Raw genomic sequence first — 21619 nt, forward strand, 5'->3', positions numbered from 1 at the left:
CTTGGTCAGTTTGACTTCTGGCGCGCCGCTAGGATAGGTTTTCTGTTTATGGGAAGCTGTTATGTTTTGTGCAACGACTGTGGATTATGCGTTTACCTACTCATCCGCTATTGAAACGACTCGTGACTATAGTTGCTTTTCAAGTTTTTGAAAAATACTTGAACGATGTTTGGAAAAATTTGAATGTCTTAGAATCCAGGATGCCTATGAAAAGCCTGTCCCTTCACTGGCTTCCTCTCTCGTATTTCAGGTGGAGTGCCACAGCTGGTCTCGTCCCACGCCGCGTCCCTCGGCCTCGGACGGCATCTCGCTGCGGCCGCTGGTGCGCCGGCCGGACGGCGGCGTGACGTTCGCCGGCCGCCTGTTCTCGCCGGCGTTCAGACGGGTGACGCGCGGCTTCTCCCACATCCGCCTGGCCGCCGCGCCCGACAGTCCGGGCAGCGCCAGCCCGTCCCCGCCGTCCCCGCCCCGGTCAGAGCCGGCCAACGACGAGCACAAACTGTGGGACGTGTGGGAGAATGGTGAGTAGATATTATGGACAGATACGTACTGGGAAGATACATGGAAGGTAAATTTATGGATATAGGCTAACCGTCAGATTGGTTGTTTGATCATCGAAAGCACGGAATCTTTAAGTTTATTCCCTGGAATGAATTATAATTTTAGTCTCTGTTGATTGAGTAACAAATGCTGAGTCTGGTGGCGTTGGTTTCATCGCTATCGGACTGAATCTTAAACAGCTCAATAGGCTCTAAGTATGAACAGTGACGTCGGGAATATTGACTGTGCGGTATAAAATGTTACTCGCCAGGGTCTATCCCTTCTCACCGCCCCACTCGCTCTCTTTCGTCTCCGTTTTCAGAGCGCGGAGAGCTGGGAGGCGTGGTGGGCAGCCACGGCCGGCGCGGCGCCTCGCACACCACTCTGATCGTGCGTCTGAGGGAGGAGACGGACCTGGCGCTGTCACCCATTCTGCTGGAGGCCGCCACTCGGTAAGGGGCGGCGGATTCATGGGGCTGATGGGTTAGGATTGTCGCTGAAAGACTGCTGGAGAGATGGGTGACATGAATTGGAATCGGATCATACCACGCTTTTTTGTTATTCCATTTTTGTATTTATGTTATTGCACATACGAAAAATTTCTTGTGCGGTCTTAATGGCTATGTGCTTCTGGCCGATCTGGAATGTTTTTTGACTTGTGATGCCCATTCGTCTAATCGTCCCCTTATTGTCCACAGGTTCGTGCAGACCCTGGTTCCGGCCCTGTCTCGGATGCACCCTCAAACAGTAGTCAGCCGTCACCGCCGCTCTGCCGTCTCCTCTGTACTGGGCGCTAACCGTCTGAAGCGCGACCCGAACGTGCGCCTCAGCCTGCGCCGGGAGTCGTCCCTGCGCCGTGAGCCGGTGATTCTACAGCAGACTCATCAGCAGCAGGTGCAGGCGTTCGTCTTTGTACCCAGGGTGAGTGACGGAGGAGGTGGTTGGGTGGGATGAAGTTGTTGGATGCAGGGTTTTGGAGGTGGTGGGTTATTTGGGATTGGGGATTGCTGAACAATGCGAGTGTGGCACGATTTTTGGGATTTTCCAGCTGATGCAAATACTAAAGCTTCAGTTACTTTCTGATGTTGATCTCATAGGTTGCAATCACCGTTGCATGCCATGAGCGCAGTTCCCATCATCTCTGGTCTCTCCCCGCTATTGTTTCACCACCAGCCGTTCTGATGGACCATGACTGATTATCCTAAGTACACGCAAGCTGTTGCGTTCGTGAACCCCGATGAACTAACACATCCCAACGCCTTCTTCGGCAGGTCAACATCACCTTCCTGCAAGCTTCCATCACCGAGGAGACCATCTCGTTCTCGGCCCTGGACGACGTCCGTGACCTGACCTGTGTCAGCCTGGCGGCGCTCAGCATCGAGCGGCTTCAGCTGCAACTGCTGCAGCAGAGGCGTACTCAGAGGTCGCTGCACGTGCTGGCCAGAAACATGAACACCAGCACCAAGAAGCAGCACGGCAAGAAGAAGGCCAAGGATGTCCAGGTCGGTCTGAGGGGAATGGCATTGTGAGATGCCAGATAAGAAGTTAAAGGATGGGAATGGTTGCGTTGTACGCCGGCGTGAGTCTTCGACCACTGCGGGTAGAATCAGAGTGCATTGAAAGAATGGACCCAAAATTCATTTTTACGGAATCACGCAAACACGCTATTGGCGAAGGAATATATGGTGGTGACGTTTATGCTACACTGCGATGTCTCTGACGGGGTCATAATGAAGTACGTACTTCATTATGTAAGGGAATGTGGAATGGCGCCATTCTAACGTCTACCATCCCCCAGGTGACATACGAGCCATCGCTGGTGGAGACGGTCGACTCGGACTCTCAGGAGACGATGATCTCCGTGGACGTGGGTCGGTCACATCTGCAGATGCGGAGACTGAAGAATGACAGCCAGCTGCTCAAAGACGCCGTCATCACATCTATCCCGACCAACAAGGGCAAGGTCAGCGAGATGAGGAGTGGTAGAGGTGGCATGAGACGCTAGTAGTCGGGACGCCTGTCTCAGGCTGTCCTGAAGAAAGCTTTTGGAGCATTCAGGGCTTTGATCTTGGCCCACTAAGGCGCCACAATACTAGTAATCAGACTAATCGTTTCCGAACGAAATTATAGCGATCCTTTTGTCCTTAGAATGATTTTTTTCTGCCATCTGCTTATCATGACTATATGCCAACGCAAGACATCTTATTGCCAAATATTGTCAAATATGTTTGTTACGCACTGAACACGTGTTAACCTCTGCCGACCTGAATGGTGCTGAATCATGTGACCGTTGCTGTCCCGTTCGTCAGGTGTTCTTCACATACACCAACGTGCCGGCGCCTTTGGATGGCGACTTTGGCCAGCCGGGTCTGGAGCCGGGCAGGGAGATGACTGGATACGGCGAGGAGAAACTCGGTTACAACATGATGGAGGTGGGTGCTGACTGCTGAGCGCGACGCCGTCAGCAACTGGGTGGGTTAGTAATCTGGGGATGCCAGGCGGTCAGGTGATGAACTTTGAGCGTGGTTGTGATGTGGAGATGGGTTCGATGTGAGGATTATGTCAAACTTTATCTCTTCTGTTTTATTTTTTTCTCTTGCACTACCTGCACTGACAGTATATCGTATTCTAACGGTCCGCAAACAGTTGTAGCGCGGCATTTGGGTAACTTCAACTTCATCATGTCATTTTTAGTCTTCGGCTCGGCTTCCTCAGGTTTTACTAAACGTTTCCGAGCAGCGCATACCACGTCCTATAGAATATAGAGCTTTTACCCTTCACCCCGGACGCAGCTCACCACCGTCATTTCACCACCGCACATAAATGTTGCATAGTCATTTCACCACTGCTCTCCGCCTTCCATTTTCCCAGCTCGGTGTGGAGCAACTGGAGCTGAAGACGGTCCTGAAGCGTGGCGGCGGTACGGGGGTGTCCGGTACCGCTGCCGGCCAGGGTACCGGTACCAGTACGGGCCCTGCCGGCGGTACGGGCCGCGGTACAGACGACGAGCCGTCCCGCTCGCCTCAGCCGCCGTCGGCCAACTCTCGTACAGACGAGTCTGCCGGCAGTGAGGGCAAGGAGCGCACCACGGCGCTCAATGTGGATGTGCGCGCTGTGTGGGTCAACTGCGCCGCGCCGCCCAAGACGGCCGTCATGAGGAAGACTGACTACACCAGGTCAGTCATGTGGAAAGGTGATGAATACGGGATGGAAGGGTCACGAGCCCTAAGGGTCGAGAGGGCTTTAGAGGTCTGGTAATGGTGTTTGTCTTCTCACGAATATTGAGGGGAGCTGTATCGGTGCCAAAAGACAAACATCGGTTAAGTAAGCAAAGTTTCTATATAGTTCATTCGAGGCTGGTGAGCGATGTAAAGTTTACATGAGTGTTGCTGTTTTGTTTTCTCTCTCATGGACATTGAATATTATTCGTATCCATAGACTAATATCTAGACATTCAATCTTCCTTTTTTCTGTAAGCTTTCGCCTTATCACTAATCAATCACCCAGCGATCACTTATTCTCCCCCCCCCCTCCCCCGCCACACAGATCTGACTGGAACATGCTGAGCACCTCCTCGCCGTCGATAAACGCCTGGCTGAACCCGGCCAACCGGATGACGGGCGCGGCGCTGCAGATGACGTCGGCCCACACGCGCCGCCAGCTGGCCGTGATGGCGTGTCTGATGACGGCCGCGCTCGACCACCCCAACATACACGCCACGCCCAAGGTGAGAAACGGGATGGTGGGAGTTGATGGGACTGTCATGGATGATGGAAGTTAGAGAGTTGATGCTTGATGGGAAGCTTTGGGGCCGTTGACGATGATGACTGTTGAGTGATGACTACGTATTACGAGTATGAGTGAGGGAGCGGTGGGATATATTTATACATGTAAGTGCGACGGGAACTTCATGGGTAAGCATTCGGCAGCTCGGCATTTGGTGGAGCGTGTGTGTTTGGTGGTGATGCTGTTCAGGGATTATCGAGCCGTCATGAGTGTCTGCTATGTATTTGGGAAAATTTGATGGTGCGGACGCGGTGAGTTCAACTGGCGGACTTCTCATTAAAGTACGTTGTGCAATGTGCATTTTGCTCATTTTTACATACCTCACGCAAAAAAGATCTCAATGCCATTGTTTTTGCATGACTGATGAGTGAATGACGCCACCTCTTCCATTGATTGTCCCGCCGCCTGTGGTTGGTAACCGACACCCCACACTGACACTGACCCCTTCCTGCCCACAGAGCAAGTACTCGTGCGTGACGAGCGTGGCGCAGACGCTGCAGGAGGACCCGAGCTGCCAGCTGTGCAGCGTGCTGGCGCGCTACATCCAGCAGACGCCTCTGGCGGAGCTGGAGACGGAGCTGCGCGCCCGCTTCCTGCCCGACACGACCACTCTCAAACAGGTGCGGCGGGGGGGCGGTCGGAGCAGGGTCTGACCTTCCTGGAATGGCACAATATAACTGTATGAGGAAGACGACATGCCTGTTTGTGTGGCGTGATGGCTAGAGGGGCGGGGGGGGGGGGGGGGTTGGAATTGGACTTGCGTTAGGTTAGGATTCATAACTAATATTGCTTGGACGTCAAGGAGGGCTTTCGCTGCTCCTTAGTCATGTCTGCGACAAAATATGTCGAGTACCCATCGATATTTGAGGACACGGCCTTAGTCTGGTTATTGCGGATAGTGGTATACTATTTCCTTCACGGTTCTGTCTGTACCCATTTCGTGCGGGTAGGCAGTTAGATATTGATGCGTCTGTCTCTTTGTTTGACTAACTCTTGTCTCTGTCTCCTCAGGGTGTGTTGGTGCTGAGCCGCCAGTGGAAGAACGTGCTGTGGATGCCCTTCCTGCTGGGACACAAGTTCAAGGACCCGCCGGCAGTGCCCACCTTTCTTCATCAGCCGGCTTCCCGGGTAAGCGGTCGGATGGAGGGAGGAAAAGTGGCTGTGATTGGTTGAAATATCTGAATTAGATAGTTATGCTTGGCGCTTCAAATTTCAGTGAAGTTATGGCTACACATTTTCATCACTTTGATATCAATTTTGCTACAAACTTGTGCATAATTATACGATACAATTAGTTGTATACCAGCTTCCTGATCTCCCAACCCCTGAATTACTCATTGGAACACTGGTAATAATACTCCGTACCCCTGATTCGTTTCTACGGCAGGCTCCTTCTGTGGACGGAGAGGCTCGGCCCGATGAGGAGATTGATGAGCGTACCTGCCTGCTGGACATCCCGCTTCACTCGAGCAAACGTGAGTGATGATTGGTCGGGGTTGAAGTTGAAGTTGAAGTGCTTCCGGCCCTTGGCTGAAGCCATACGGGGGACGCCTCACAGGCGGCCCAGCCGCCTCAGGAGCTCCACCGGGGTCGAATATGGCTACGATAATACAGGATGGATAGCCTGGCCTGGGGTCGGGGCGGTATTGGAAAATTGCTGTGGTAGTACAGACTACAGTCATGGCTGGTTGATCTCGAGTGGCATTCATATATCCCGTCATCATTTCTTAGGCGACATGTTTTCTCTTGCCATTATTTCTCTATTCCTCTTTATCTGGTGCGAGTTGTTAGGTGGCATTGTGGCAGTCCCGCTGCGTGCCCCCCAGTTTAACCAGTTGCTCTCTCCCCGTTCCGGCAGTGCCCCGCTCTCCGTCGCCGGCCTCGGGGCCCACGTCGCCCATCTCTCCGGTCGGCGAGCCGCGCCCGTCGCTGCCCCACCAGCCGCTCCGCTCGGGCCGACATTCAGTCATGTTCCCACTTCTGTCGGCACACCTCGAGTCACCAGTGCAGGCTCTGGGCCGGCTGAACCGCGGCTTCAGTCGGCAGCAGGCCGGGGAGAGCAACCAGAGTCTGTGCAGCCAGCAGGGCGGTCCCGGGGGCACCGGCGGGGGTGCAGGGACAGTGGGGACGGCGTCACGCGACAGCCTGGACCCGCTCCAGGCCAGCCGACACGGGTCACTGCGGCAGAAGGTGAGATACTAGCCGACGGAGGGGGAGTGTGATGGATTCAATTCAACTGGGATGATTGCATTGTGGAGTGCCGTGAATCATTGAATGTAATCATAAAAGAAGGTGAAGGTGAATCTAATCCTGTGTCCGGCTGCGGCGTCACTACGCTCTTCGTTCTCTCTAACCACCGTCCGGCGTTTCCCCAGCCGACCGACGACAGCTGCGAGGACCTGTACAGCTGGATGGCGCGGCAGCAGGCTAACGGCGGTGCCGCCGACCACCGCTGCCGTCTGCCGCTCTCACAGATCAGGGTACGGACGTGCACCTTATCGTGTTTATGTGCTCTATAGTCATACCATACTTAAATGTGAATAGCCTTAGCTTCAATGTTGTCACATATTGTTACATGCTATTGCCCTGTGATATCTGGGTTAATCACTAGTGCGTTCGGTGTGACCTGTGACATGTCAGCTGATCCCTGTAGCCTAGTCTGTGATTCGCTGACACTTCTGTGAAGCACCTCCCGCTCGCTATGACCTCTTAACTGACCCCTGTCCCTCTCACCGTGACCTCTCAGCTGACCTGCCCAGCGCTGTTACCTGTGACTTGTGACCTGACCTGCAGTGTTCTAAAATTGGATATTGGTTGGGTGTGCCGATGAAGAAAAAAAAATCCTAGGATGAGAAAAAAAAGTAAATAACTGCAGTATTTTTTGCAAAATGGTGAAATGCCAATTTTTATGCCAACTGATAAACCAGGATTTCATGTCAGGGTCTTGACAGGGTGTGGAACAAAAGGATGTGGGTGCATCAACTGTCAAGTGACATGTGAACTGGCTGTTGGGAATACATGAAACTCTTTTCAGAGATGAAGTAAAGTCGGCCATTCATATTTTAGGGATGAAAATATTTTCCCCATTAGGTGTGATTTGCCACCAAAAAGGCTGAAAAATGGAACACTGCAGTGACCTGTGACCTGTGACCTCGCCGTGTACAGGACCTGGCGGGCGCGGTGGTGGACTCTGAGCACCAGCCGCTACTCAGTGTCAGCAGTGACGAGGATGCCGAGGTGTCGTCCCAGCCGCCGCCGCCCTCTGGTCTGCAGGTGCTGGAGGCACACCAGATCTTCGAGCCGCTCCTGGCCTCCGCAGGTACGTGGAACGGGGTTAGACAGTAACACTGTAATCACTGGCATCAGAAGGTACAAGAACCCATCAAACAACAGACATTGGACAATTACAGGGCAGCGTCGCAAGAACACTATTGTTAGTGTAGTGCGTGCGCTGTTTCAGACTGAGAACACTAGGGAAACCACAGTTGACATGAACGAACAATTGCTCACAAAAAAAGACTAAACAGTAGACAGACAGTGACGGCATTCGTCTAACCAGTACACTCAGCTCATAGAGTTCCTGGCGGTAGGGTAATGCAGTCCTTCGGTTTCGTTAGCAGCACATCGCACAGTACCGAACTTAAGCTCTCATCTGCCACGCTAGCAGTCTCACTACGCCAGTAGCATGGCTGACAGCACGACGGCGCCGGCCGCCGCTGCCGCTACCCACATTTTCCGTTGCCCGTAAAGGCTAGTAGCCGTGTTATTCACCACCGGCGCTCTCACGATCTCAATCCTGCCGTCCAAGTAGGGGTGAAGCGGCGAGAAGCGACGTACATAGGTGAGGACGATGTCGAGACTGACATCGTGCCGCTGCTGCGACGAAAGCATCTCCTGCTTGAGCATGGTGAAGCCGTCGTTGCCCACGGCTAGGTACGTGAACATGGCGATGTGGTAGATGGCCGTATCGTTGAGCGGTTTGTACTCGGGTGACGCACAATCCTGGCATAAGATGCGCACTGATACGACTCTCTCGCCTAATGGTTTGGTCATGTTGTAACGCACGCGCATACCGGAAATTTGCAGGAAAATTCCTACTCTGGTTTCATCTAGACTGTGCTCGAGCATTTTCCGGACGGTGGAGCCTCTGACTTTGACGATGTTTAGAGTATCCGGGTAGGGCAGCGATGCTGTGATGTCGGCCATCTTAAGCTTGCCGGGCTTGATACCTCGCCAGATGGCTCCAGAGTTGATGACCGCCGCTAACGTATGCGACATGCGCGTGCCGTAGTGACGCACATGCCATAGCATGGCATCTGTCATTAGATTTCCCAGGTTACACTCGGCGTTTGTACATTCATTGTCGCTGCCGACCAGCTCGACCCGTGTGCTACCGATCACCTGCTGCTGCCGTCGGCGCATCTCCTGGCGGTACTTGTCGAGCGACTTTTCTGTCTCGGCGTCGGCCGGCATTTCGTCGGTGAGCAGCACGGGCCCCGTATAGAAGTCGGTCACCTCGTCATCGACGTTGAATGTGACGTTGAGCACGCCCAGGTACTTGCCGTGTTTGTACATTTGCGCGATGAGCACCACCCGGCCGCTGGGCTGGATGACCGTGGTCGGGTAGACGTCCTTGGCAAACTGCTGGTCGTGAGGGTCGTCCGGCACGCCTGCCACCTGCCTATTGCGGATGTTGGGCCACAGAAGGGTGTGCGAGTGCCCACCAATGATGACGTCCAGACTGGGCACGCGGTGGGCGATCTGCTTGTCACGCTCGTAGCCGGAGTGACCGAGTGCCACGAATATTTTGACCTCGGGTCTGGCAGCGCGCAGCTGCTTGATCTCACGCGTCAGCGCCTCCTCCTCGTTTTCGAAGTGAGCCCACTTGTCGAACATCAACTTCTGTGTCAGCGGGGTGGTGTAGACGAGTAAGCATACATGCCGCGGGCCAAGCAGGCTATCGTAGGAGACGATGCGGTGCCTGGGACAGAGGCGGCGCAGCTCCTCTTGTAGCGTCACGTTGGCGACACCGCTAAAGTTGATGTTGGTGCAGACGAATATCTCGCCGATGGCGTGCAGAAACGGTACCAAACCGTCGATACCGTCCGTGAACTCGGCGTCCCCCAGCGTGAGCGCTGTGTACGGCATGTGCTTGATCATGTCGACAATGAGTCGCCATTTAAACTCTGAGTAGTACTGGTTGCCCTTGAAGAAGTCGCCGGAGCTCACGATGAGAAGATTCTTTGTAAATTGATCGTTTTCGATTATGTCCTTCACGTAGTGCACTGCTCTTGAAAATCCTCCGTAGCAAGTTTCCCGTCCCGGGTCAACGCATTTGTAACCGTACCTACTTATCAGGCCAAAATGGCTGTGAATGTCGTTTTGATGCAATATGGTTAGGTAAAATGATTCGTTCCGTGTGTCAACGAGTTGATGAAGTCGGCTGCTTAGAGAGGTTAAGCTGAATGCTTTTTGGTAAAGCACCATTATCAAGAAAAATGATAAGCTTATGGAGCCCATTTCGCTCTAACTTCTTAGTGCAGCGCAAGGCCATATATAGTGCAGCGTAAAGGTGCAGCGTAAAGGGATAGGAAATTTCCCGTGATGAAAGAAGATAGAAAATTAATGCTCCCAAAAAACGTGATCTGTTGACATGCGATTGATTCCATGAAAAAGTCTTCCTTAAAGGGAATAGTTCACTTTTGCGAAAATATTTTTTTTTTGCAATGGATTTATGATTTTTTATGCTCAAAATGATCAACAAAGAAAATAAAACCTTTTTATACAAAAATATTTTCTATATTTTAATATAGGAAGAACTATACAGTTTTGCAGGAGGGAAATGACCCGTGCAAGGCACATATTCCTCAGCAAGGCATCTTTTTTCGCGACGAGAAATGGAATATCTTAGCCTAGGGTGATCGTTGGGCCGTAAAGGCTCCTGATTGCGGCCTGTTGGTGCTGGAGGCGCACCAGCTATTCGAGCCGCCCCTCGCCTCTGCAGATGGATTGGACTTCACGGAGATGGACAATAACACTGTAATTACTGCCGTGTGCAAGTCAAAAGAAACGATCAAACAACAGACATTGGACAACAGTGGCAGCACCGTAGGTGCACCTGAATAAGGTGGGCTGTTTCACTGAGAACACAAAGTGAATCGCATGCGACATGAACGAACAACTCACAGCTGAAGACTTGACAGCAGATTCGGCAGTCGCTTCGATTGCCTATCTAGGCACACCAAATACTCGCGGGCGATTTGGGCAAGTGGGCACACATCAGGCGAATCCTAACATAGCATAACACTACCCTTCGTCCTGGTCTCAGCGCACTGTGCATCATGCTGTACCGAGCTCTCACTGTTATACGAGTAGCATGGCCGAGAGCAGGGCGCCGCCGGCCGCGACCGCCACCACCCACATGGTCCGGGAGCTGTATTGCTGGGTAGCCGTGTTGTTCACCACCGGCTCTGTCACGATCTCAATCCTGCCGTCCAAGTAGGGGTAAAGCGGCGAGAAGCGACGTACGTAGGTGACGACGATGTCAGTACTAACGTCGTGCCGCTGCTGCGACGAAAGCATCTCTTGCTTGAGCATGGTGTAGCCGTCATTTCCTACAGCGAGGTACGTGAACGTGGCGATGTGGTAGATGGCCGTATCGTTGAGCGGTTCGTACTCTGGTGTCACACAAGTCTGGCACAAGATGCGCACTGATGCGACTCTCTCGCCTGGTGGCTTGGTCATGTTGTAAAGCACGCGCATCCCGGAAATCTGTAAGAAAATTCCCCTTTTGCTCTCATAGACACTGTGCTCGAGCATTTTCCGGACGGTGGAGCCTCTGACTTTGACGATGTTTAGAGTATCCGGGTAGGGCAGCGATGCTGTAATGTCGGCCATTTTGAACTTGCCCGGTTTGATGCTCCGCTTGATGGCGCCAGCGTTGATTACTGCTGCTAGCGTATGCGACATGCGTGTGCCGTAGTGACGCACATGCCATAGCATGGCATCTGTCATTAGGTTTCCCAGGGTACACTCTGTGTAGGTGCACTCCTGGACGCTGCCGACCAGCTCGACCCGTGTGCTACCGATCACCTGCTGCTGCCGTCGGCGCATCTCCTGGCGATACTTGTCGAGCGACTTTTCTGTCTCGGCGTCGGCAGGCATTTCGTCGGTGAGCAGCACGGGCCCCGTATAGAAGTCGGTCACCTCGTCATCAGCGTTGAATGTGACGTTGAGCACGCCCAGGTACTTGCCGTGCTTGTACATTTGCGCGATGAGCACCACTCGGCCGCTGGGCTGGATGACCGTGGTCGGGTAGACGTCCTTGGCAAACTGCTGGTCGTGAGGGTCGTCCGGCACGCCTGCCACCTGCCTATTGCGGATGTTGGGCCACAGAAGGGTGTGCGAGTGCCCGCCAATGATGACGTCCAGACTGGGCACGCGGTGGGCGATCTGCTTGTCACGCTCGTAACCGGAATGACCGAGTGCCACGAATATTTTGACCTCGGGTCTGGCAGCGCGCAGCTTCTTGATCTCACGCGTCAGCGCCTCCTCCTCGTTTTCGAAATGAGCCCACTTGTCGAACATCAACTTCTGTGTCAGCGGGGTGGTGTAGCCGAGTAAGCATACATGCCGCGGGCCAAGCAGGCTATCGTAGGAGACGATGCGGTGCCTGGGACAGAGGCGGCGCAACTCCTCTTGCAGCGTCACGTTGGCGACGCCGCTAAAGTCGATGTTGGTGCAGACGAATATCTCACCGATGGCGCGCAGAAACGGCACCAGACCGTCGATACCGTCCGTGAACTCGGCGTCCCCTAGCGTGAGCGCTGTGTACGGCATGTGCTGGATCATGTCTACAATGAGTTGCCATTTAAACTCTGAGTAGTACTGGTTACCCTTGAAGAAGTCGCCGGAGCTCACGATGAGAAGATTCTTTGTAAATTTGTCGTGCTCGATTATGTCCTTCACGTAATGCACTGCTCTTGAAAATCCACCGTAGCAGGTTTTTCGTTTGGGGTCAACGCATTTATACCCATACCTACTTATCAAATCAAAATGGCTGTGAATGTCGTTTTGGTGCATTATCGTAAGGTAAAATGATTCGTTTCGCATGTCAGCAAGTTGATAAAGTAGGCTGCTTAGAGAGGATAAGCTCGATGCTTTTTGGCAAAGCACCATTATCAAGGAAATTGAAACCACTATTGATAAGCTTATGGAGCCCATTTCGATCTAACTTCTTACAACTTAACCATTTACAATGCATAAATAATAAGAGAATCTCGTGTATGTTGGTGGTTCTTGTTGCAACGTTCTTTGTTCTTTGATCTTTGTTCTTCTTGTTCTTTGGAACCTAACAGAAGAGCACGACTTCTTGAGCTTGTTAAATCCTTTGTACACGTAACATATAATTTCAATTTTTAACCTTTCTATGCGAGCTTTCATCTGTTTGGTCTAGGCTCTGACAAGTTTGGACCTTGCACGGACAAAAAGTCTTTAGAACCACGTGAGGTTTAAGATTAGGGGCTTAACATAACTACTAGCCATGGATCCAAGAAAACATGTGACGGCAATCCGTATTGTTACATTCATGATACATGACAACACAAAGTACATTGTAAAGTCCAAAGTAATCCAGATTGTTTTATGGTACTAGCCAAGGTACTAGCCTGTACCAAGCCTGAACTGTGCAGTCAAAAGGGTCGGCAAATTTTCCTTGTTGATTGAAGGTGGATAATTTTTGATGCCAAAAAACGTGATTTGTTAGCATACGCTTGATTCCATGAAAGTCTTCCTTTATTGTTTAGGCTACTTCAAACACTTTCGGCATCAGGGCTTTATCCTATAGTCTCTTACTCTTCTATCCACGATGCTCGTTGATATGCCAGTGCGTGTAGGCAAAGGATTATCAGATTGACGAGTCGACGAAACGGTTCCTTAATCCTCGGACCGACAATATGCGATGGGCTGAAACGCGCAAGTACCTATTGTTCTGCATTTAATTGCTTTTTGCAGCTGAATTCAAGCCAGTGCTGCTGAGTCCACTGACCACTCTACGGCAAGACCAGTAAAACGCTTTTTGGGCGAAGAATGAGCGGGCGAGATAGTGAGCCCTGCACGTGCGGAAGGGCGAGAGGGTACCTACTTCCAACGGGGCTTGTGCAAAGCGCGCTTCTAACCGGTCGCTAGCGGTGAGCCAAATTTGAACGCAATCGACCCAGCCGTTCCTGAGATCTGGAAGCGGCATTCTGCACGTGTGCACGTTCAACCGGGGTCCAAAATGACTTTTGCACGGCACCCTACTAACCGGTCCCCAACCGTGTACCAAATTTGAGCGCAATTGGCCCAGCCGTTCTCGAGATCTGGAAGCGCCCCCTGCACGTGCGCACGTGCAGTAGCACCCTAACCGCAACACATGTGAATGCATTGCCTGGTGGGTGCCTACCTGTATGCCAAGTTTCAGCGAAATCGCCCCAGTAATTACAGAGTTATTGAAATGGGAACAAATTTGGCACCTCTTCTTTTTGTATTTTGCACGTGCAGTGGGGGTCACTCACATAGATCAAGAGTAACCGACCATTGGTAGAAGGGATGCAGCTACCCTACAAAAATTACCGCAAGACAATCGCTCAAGCGGCCGCTGCTGAGATATGAGCCTCTCAAAATCACTACTTTTGCATAACAGCTTGAACACCCTTGACTTTTCACATGGCACGTGCCACGACGGTCACTGAGATGTGTCAAGAGTAGTCAATTACGGGGTAGAAGGGATGGGGCTACCCAGCAAAAAAGACCTCAGGCCAATCGGTCCAGCGGTTGCTGAGATATAATCCTCTCAAAAGCGTTACAGGCCGGGCCGGGCCGGGCCGCTCATACTGAGATTTTTCCGTTATATTGAAAAGACTTCGCTTCGCTCGCTGCGCTCGCTCGCTCGTAATAAGGCTTTGGAGCCCAGACGGGTAGACGGACGTGGCACCATTCGACGCCGATGGGCAACACTGCCACGTGCCACGTGGTGCCGGAGAAAAAAATGCACGAAATCATTTGTCAGGGCGGGCGAGACGGCAGGCGACACAGTTGTGAAACTTGCAAGCTATTATTTAACGCAACCTTCCGTGAACCAATATCTTTTGTGGTTCCCGACCCCTACCTTTATGTGCCAACTGCGCATGCTTGGAGCGGAACCGTTTTTTGTGTGTGTTTTACAAGGATCCTCTAGCTTCTGCGAAAGTTGAATTTTCGGCCTGAAAATTGCCACATTGGTAGAACGGTAGCGCATTAGTCATCCCAGCCTCCGCCGCCTTCCGGCCTGGAGGTGCTGAAGGCGCACCAGCCCTTCGAGCCGCCCCTCGCCTCCGCAGGTGGATTTGACTTCACGGAGATGGACAATAACACTGTAATTACTGCCGTTTGCAAGCCAAAAGAAACGATCAAACAATAGACATTGGACAACAGTGGCAGCACCGAATGTACCTGAAGAATCGGACTGCCTCACTAAGAACACAAAGGAAACCGCATTCGACATGAACGAACAACTCACGGCTGAAGACTTAACATCAGATAGACAGTGTCTGCATTCGCCTCGATTGCCTATCAAGGCACACCAAATGCGCGCGGGCGATTTGGGCAAGTGGACACACATCAGGCGAATCCTAACATAGGATAACACCACCCTTCGTCCCGGTCTCATCGCACTGTGCAGTGTGCATCATGCTGTACCGAACTCTCACCGCTACACGAGTAGCATGGCCAAGAGCACGGCGCCGCCGGCCGCGACCGCCACCACCCACATGGTCCGGGAGCTGTATTGCTGGGTAGCCGTGTTGTTCAACACCGGCTCTGTCACGATCTCAATCCTGCCGTCCAAGTAGGGGTGAAGCGGCGAGAAGCGACGTACATAGGTGAGGACGATCTCGAGACTGACGTCATGCCGCCGCTGCGACGAAAGCATCTCTTGCTTGAGCATGGTGAAGCCGTCGTTGCCCACGGCTAGGAACGTGAACATGGCGATGTGGTAGATGGCCGTATCGTTGAGCGGCTCATATTCTGGTGTCACACAAGTCTGGCATAAGATGCGCACTGAAACGACTCTCTCGCCTAATGGTTTGGTCATGTTGTAACGCACGCGCATGCCGGAGATCTGTAGAAAAATGCCTTCCTTGTTCTCATCGAGACTGTGCTCGAGCATTTTCCGGACGGTGGAGCCTCTGACTTTGACGATGTTTAGAGTATCCGGGTAGGGCAGCGATGCTGTAATGTCGGCCATTTTAAACTTGCCCGGCTTGATACCTCGCTTGATGGCGCCGGCGTTTACGACCGCCGCTAACGTATGAGGCATGCCGGTGCCGTAGTGACGCACATGCCACAACATTGCGTCTGTCATTAGGTTTCCGAGGTTACACTCTGTGTAGGTGCATTCCTGGACGCTGCCGACCAGCTCGACCCGTGTGCTACCGATCACCTGCTGCTGCCGTCGGCGCATCTCCTGGCGATACTTGTCGAGCGACTTTTCTGTCTCGGCGTCGGCAGGCATTTCGTCGGTGAGCAGCACGGGCCCCGTATAGAAGTCGGTCACCTCGTCATCGGCGTTGAATGTGACGTTGAGCACGCCCAGGTACTTGCCGTGTTTGTACATTTGCGCGATGAGCACCACCCGGCCGCTGGGCTGGATGACCGTGGTCGGGTAGACGTCCTTGGCAAACTGCTGGTCGTGAGGGTCGTCCGGCACGCCTGCCACCTGCCTATTGCGGATGTTGGGCCACAGAAGGGTGTGCGAGTGCCCGCCAATGATGACGTCCAGACTGGGCACGCGGTGGGCGATCTGCTTGTCACGCTCGTAGCCGGAGTGACCGAGTGCTACGAATATTTTGACCTCGGGTCTGGCAGCGCGCAGCTGCTTGATCTCACGCGTCAGCGCCTCCTCCTCGTTTTCGAAGTGAGCCCACTTGTCGAACATCAACTTCTGTGTCAGCGGGGTGGTGTAGCCGAGTAGGCATACATGCCGCGGGCCAAGCAGGCTATCGTAGGAGACAATGCGGTGCCTGGGACAGAGGCGGCGCAGCTCCTCTTGCAGCGTCACGTTGGCGACGCCGCTAAAGTCAATGTTGGTGCAGACGAATATCTCGCCGATGGCGCGCAGAAACGGCACCAGACCGTCGATACCGTCCGTGAACTCGGCGTCCCCTAGCGTGAGCGCTGTGTACGGCATGTGCTGGATCATGTCTACAATGAGTTGCCATTTAAACTCTGAGTAGTACTGGTTACCCTTGAAAAAGTCGCCGGAGCTCACGATGAGGAGATTCTTCGAGAATTGATCGTTTTCGATTATGTCCTTCACGTAGTGCACCGCTCTTGAAAATCCACCGTAGCAGGTTTTCCGTTTGGGGTCAACGCATTTATAACCGTACCTACTTATCAAACCAAAATGGCTATGAATGTCGTTTTGATGCAATATCGTAAGGTAAAATGATTCGTTCCGCTTGTCAGAAAGTTGGTAAAGATAGCTCTCTAGGGTGGATAAGCTGGATGCTTTCCTAATCAGTACCGTTAGTAAGAAAAATGAAGTCATTCGCAAAAGGAGCGATTCCATCTTTTTGAAGGTTTTTACGCCTCTAACATTCACTATGAATATATCGCTAGGGAATTTCTTGTACGTTGATGATTCTTGTTGCAAATCCTTCTCAAGAACTTGAAAAGAACTTTGTTTACTTGGTGTAAGTACTTGGGGACTAGACCAACAATTCCATGTTTTCACGTTTCTTTAGGTACTTTGATTTGTCAGTTTTTAGCCCTTGCAAAATTTGTACTGTGCATTGGGCCCAATATCACTAGAACAATATGAGGTAATAAATTAGGACTACTTACAGGCTTGGGCCCATGTTACCGTGTGGCCAATAACCCATGTGGTGTTAGGTCATTGACCTTAATCGAGGATAGCAAGTCCTCATGATGAAAGAACGCGAAAAATGAAAATTAGGCCCTCCAAAGAACGTGATGTTTTTGTATGCGTTTAATTGTGAGGAGGACTTCATTACGAGCGAACGAGCGAAGAAAGCGATGCGACCTTTGTTTTGCTATAACGGAAACGTCTTAGCATGAACTTCTCGGCACGGCCTGTAAGGCTTTTGAGAGGCTTAGGTACAGGGTGCCCCGAAATTGATGCGCGGTTGCTTTATGGCTTATGCTTAATAAATTATAAACAACTGGAACTTATGTCATGATTTATTTACTATTATAGTCCTTCCTTAGCCGCATACAATGCCTTAGGCGCTCTGGTATGTCACACATCAGGTTGTCGAGAGTCTCCTTCGAGACTCCACCATGCCGCTCACGCGTTCTGGAATAGTCCTAGCTGGCGGGCGGTAGCTTGCTGAGCTCTTGTTTGACCACCACTAAGAGGTTTTCGATCATGGACATGTCTGAACTATTGCCAGGCCATGTCCCCTCCTCTCAGAGGCTAAGATACCTACTTCGCTCAGCATCAGTCCTGGTCGTTCCTAGCGTGATGAGCCAGATATTTTTGTTGGAAAATGTCTCTGGGCATGTCTGGCAAAAGTTTGGCTTTGGTTTGTGAACTATTTTCCTTTCCCTGCTGCACCGTAGTTGTGTCAGTGTTCTCCATCACCTCGCTGACAAGTTATCGGCGATCACGGCCTGTCCCTGCGGCACCCGGTGAACCACAGAGAGGTCTCTGTAGCCCATCGTATTGTATTGTATTGTATTGTATTGTATATGCCCCAAACGAGAATCCCGAGCGGATTCATCACCGTCTCGACAGTGCGGCACCTCCGAGCTGATGTTGGGCCAGAACTGGGCATCGGGACAGTTAGGGACTTAGGAGAGCTCCAAGGGCGCCTCGTCACTAGAAACGTCATTTGCGACCAACATATCATAGCCTCCAGAAATTTTTTGTTCACAATGTGTAAAATTAATGCCCGGAGGGGTCCAGAAAGTTTGGTGACGATATCTGCAGTAGTTTAGGAGATGTCAACGGAAAAGGACAGGGGGAGGGGAGGGGGCGTTTTGGCTCCCCCTACCAGGCGCGGGTTAATGCTACAACGTGGATTATAACTTTTCCTGATGTAAGGTCACTGGACGTAGTCTGGTGACCTGAATCTGAAAGACCTGAATCTGAAGTTTTCATTTGTGCAGAAAAGACACATGGATTCTGAGATCTGTGTTCTGAGATCGAAATACCCCAGAGGAGTGTTCAAACATCCCTCCCCAGCAGAGCGCCGGTTAAAGAATTCGAGATCTACGTTTGAGGCACCCTGTCTTCCGTATCCAATTTCTGGAAACTTCAAACCCATTTTTAAGTAAGGCCGGGAGGCCACGATTCAGAGCCCTCTTTTGTGCAATACATTTAGTCAAAGCTTACTTGTATTCGTGTTTCCATACTGTTGATGTTGTCGTCACCGTTGACTCTGGCCGCGTTCGTCAGGTGTTCTTAGCGAGGTGCTCGGCGGTGACACGATTCTTCGTCAGCTGGGCAACTCTGTGAACCTGGTCTCCAGCCTGCAGTCTCTGAGGATCGACATATCGGAGAGCAGCAACGGAGCCAAGCCGCGCCGAGGTGGGGAACGCAGCTGATCGGCCGGCCAATGTTCGGCGTAAAGTTCAGCGCTCAGTTGTGATTTAGGTGTAAAGTTTTACATCAATGTTTGGGGCGAGCTGCAGAATTAAGCTTTGAGCTCTACTTCGCTCGTGCTGAATGCTCATGGAGTCATGAACTGCTTGGGGAAGAGGAAATATGCTCTTCGAGTTATTTCTTTGATCTCTTATCTCTCCCCCTCCTCACCTATTACTCCCATATCTCTCTCTCTCTCTTCTCTCTCTCTCTCTCTCTCTCTCTTTCTCTCTCTCTCTCTCTCTCTCTCTCTCTCTCTCTCTCTCTCTCTCTCTCTCTCTCTCTCTCTCTCCCTCCCCCTCTCTCTCCCTCCCTCCCTCCCTCCCCTCCCCCTTTTCCTATCCCTCCCTCCCTCCCCCTCTCTGAGCCACCTAACCCCGCTCGCTCCGCTCTCCAGGCCGGGCGCCGGCGCAGCTGTCCACCGAGCCGGCGTTTATCCTGCGCGGCGGACGGGTGGAACTGGACCTCAGACATGTGGCCGACACGGCTGTCGGCGAGTGGATCCAGCGACAGCCGAACGCCTTCGTCACCCGCCGGCAACTCAAACGGCACACCCAGGCCGTGGTCAACTTCACCGTGTGTGCCGACTCACTGGCGCTCAAGGTGTGTTGGGCTGGGGAGCGGGAGAGGAGGCTCTGCTGGTTTCATGGAAGTTGACGAACAAGGGACGGCTGTTCAGCTGAGTTCGTCTACCTTATAGTGATGTAAGACGCATGTGTCAGCCCATACAGTTTCATCGTGTCAGAGCACAAGCTTGCCGTCACATTCTATCATGGACACTTCTCGATCGGTCATGCCATGCCGCTTTTCTATTGTTTAAGCCTATTTTTCTATCGCCCACCATTCTTAACCCACCAATCACCCGTCTTAGACCATCGTTCCCTCAGCTGTTCCTTTCGTTCACCCTTTTCCACTCTTCCCTGACGAGCAGGTGAACATGCCACTGCTGCGCCTGGTGAACCAGATGGCCAGTGTCTACTGGAACGCCCGAGAGACCCAGCACGGTCTGCGCGCCGAGCGTCTGAGAAAGGCCAGTCGGCGTGGAAGGCACCGCAAGAATGACTCGTCCTCAGGTGAGAGGGCTCCTCAGGACATCCCGCCTGGCATGTACCAATCGGCTCCACCTTCCAAAAGTGCGTCTGTCTATGACACAACGATCTTTCCCGTACCGAGCCGCAACTGAATGGAATCGACTTCCAATAGAAACTACACAAACAGCGTCAGAAAAAGAATTCAGGAAAAAACTTAGGTGCAAAAACGCGTGAACCATACCAGCTCACTTGCTCAGGGATAGTATCACGGATCGCGTATACTGTGTAATGTGTAGTGTGTACTCTGTGCCTTGCTGTGCGCCATGTAGTGTATGTTACCGTACGTTGGCACCTTGCCGTGTACATCTGTGTGAGAATTTGTGTTTACATTACTGCCGTGTACAACTCTACTATGTTTAAAATGTCCTGAAAAACTGTTGGAACACGGACGGACATTTAATGTTAATACAATAATACGACATCTCACCTCTGGTAAAAGCACCCGAGGTTCTTTCATCCTCAGCTCAGGGTGTAAGAGAGTTAACCTGTCTAGATGAGGAATAATATTATTATTATTATTATTGTTTATTCAGCATCGTCATGCGACAAAAAGATACATACCCCCCCCCCCCCCACCCCACCCACCCACCCACACAGTTAATCAGCACTCAGGAGGTTAGTAGTCTTAACAGGCGCCGCGAGGCGCCTGTAGTTATGTAGTCGAGGAATGGGGAGACAAGTGTGCAGCAAGGTGTTTTCCTTGAGAGCACGGAAGTGTGGCATGTGCCTTTGCTTGAATATGCGAGTGACTCCTGCTTTTTTGGACTCCATACTAAATTGTTTCTTATTTACGATTACTTCGAGTATTGCAGTGGGGGTCTGTTCCTTTTTCGTTCTTTTTTCAGGCTCCTGGCTCGGCTTATAATTTTTTACTAAACAGACCCTGGACATTCTGTAGACGTTACCGTCGCGCCAGTTCCCTCACCGTCCGTGCCCTCTCCCACTCTCCGCAGGCTCGGAGGTGCCCGACCTCAAGTCGCCGGAGCTGCACGATGACCCGCTGGCTGTGCCCCTCTCTGCCGGAGGTCACAGCGGTTCGGACGGCTCGCTATTCAAGTTTCCACCGGCGCCGCTGCAGCTGCACGCCCGCTCCTCGGCCGAGCAGGGGTCGGCTAGGGACAGTCACGGTCAAGGTAAGAGGAAACAGCAACAGGCAAGGGCAGGGCAGCTGGGTGGTGGAGACTATAGGGCAGCAACGGTCAGAGTATTGGGTTGTCAGGAACATCAATGAATATGGTAAGAAGGCTATCATGGACAGATATGGACTTAACCCTCGCCCGCACATGGGGGGGGGGGGGTGGTTGCCACCCCCCCCCCCCAGGTAGTCTTTCTGCTCTGCACTCTACATTTTTAGAGCTAGAAGGCTGATTTTTCGTATAGCTGCTCCTCTATCCTTTCTTGAGGTCCACTGAAAATTTCAAGTTTCTGTGATTTTTGGTTTCGGAGATATGACCTTGTTTTTCAGGTCATGTCATGACCCAAATGGCCAATTCTCAACATCTTGCGCCTGCCATGGGCCTTGTGAGCTTTTGACACCCTGATTTCGGCCTTTTTTGCCAGTCTTACCTCCCACCTATCA

General features: G+C 52.1%; 1 protein-coding gene across 2 annotated transcripts in view; it reads left to right on the forward strand.

Annotated features, from left to right (window-relative positions):
- LOC122387776 (transmembrane protein KIAA1109-like) overlaps positions 1-21619 on the forward strand; it is a 104633-nt gene that overhangs the window by 39233 nt on the left and 43781 nt on the right. For both annotated transcript variants that reach the window (XM_043378226.1, XM_043378225.1), the window contains 18 exons: positions 251-521; positions 863-992; positions 1239-1461; positions 1812-2042; positions 2339-2503; positions 2850-2972; positions 3412-3716; positions 4087-4267; positions 4785-4946; positions 5338-5454; positions 5714-5801; positions 6185-6516; positions 6702-6806; positions 7492-7645; positions 18764-18895; positions 19347-19552; positions 19881-20022; positions 20994-21173. In XM_043378226.1, the coding sequence (XP_043234161.1) occupies positions 251-521; positions 863-992; positions 1239-1461; positions 1812-2042; positions 2339-2503; positions 2850-2972; positions 3412-3716; positions 4087-4267; positions 4785-4946; positions 5338-5454; positions 5714-5801; positions 6185-6516; positions 6702-6806; positions 7492-7645; positions 18764-18895; positions 19347-19552; positions 19881-20022; positions 20994-21173 (3247 nt within the window). The remainder of the gene's footprint in view (positions 1-250; positions 522-862; positions 993-1238; positions 1462-1811; positions 2043-2338; positions 2504-2849; positions 2973-3411; positions 3717-4086; positions 4268-4784; positions 4947-5337; positions 5455-5713; positions 5802-6184; positions 6517-6701; positions 6807-7491; positions 7646-18763; positions 18896-19346; positions 19553-19880; positions 20023-20993; positions 21174-21619) is intronic.

The sequence above is a fragment of the Amphibalanus amphitrite genome, unplaced genomic scaffold (genome assembly GCF_019059575.1).
Source record: "Amphibalanus amphitrite isolate SeventyFive unplaced genomic scaffold, NRLGWU_Aamphi_draft 000298F_arrow, whole genome shotgun sequence".
In the NCBI taxonomy this organism is placed as follows: domain Eukaryota; kingdom Metazoa; phylum Arthropoda; class Thecostraca; order Balanomorpha; family Balanidae; genus Amphibalanus; species Amphibalanus amphitrite.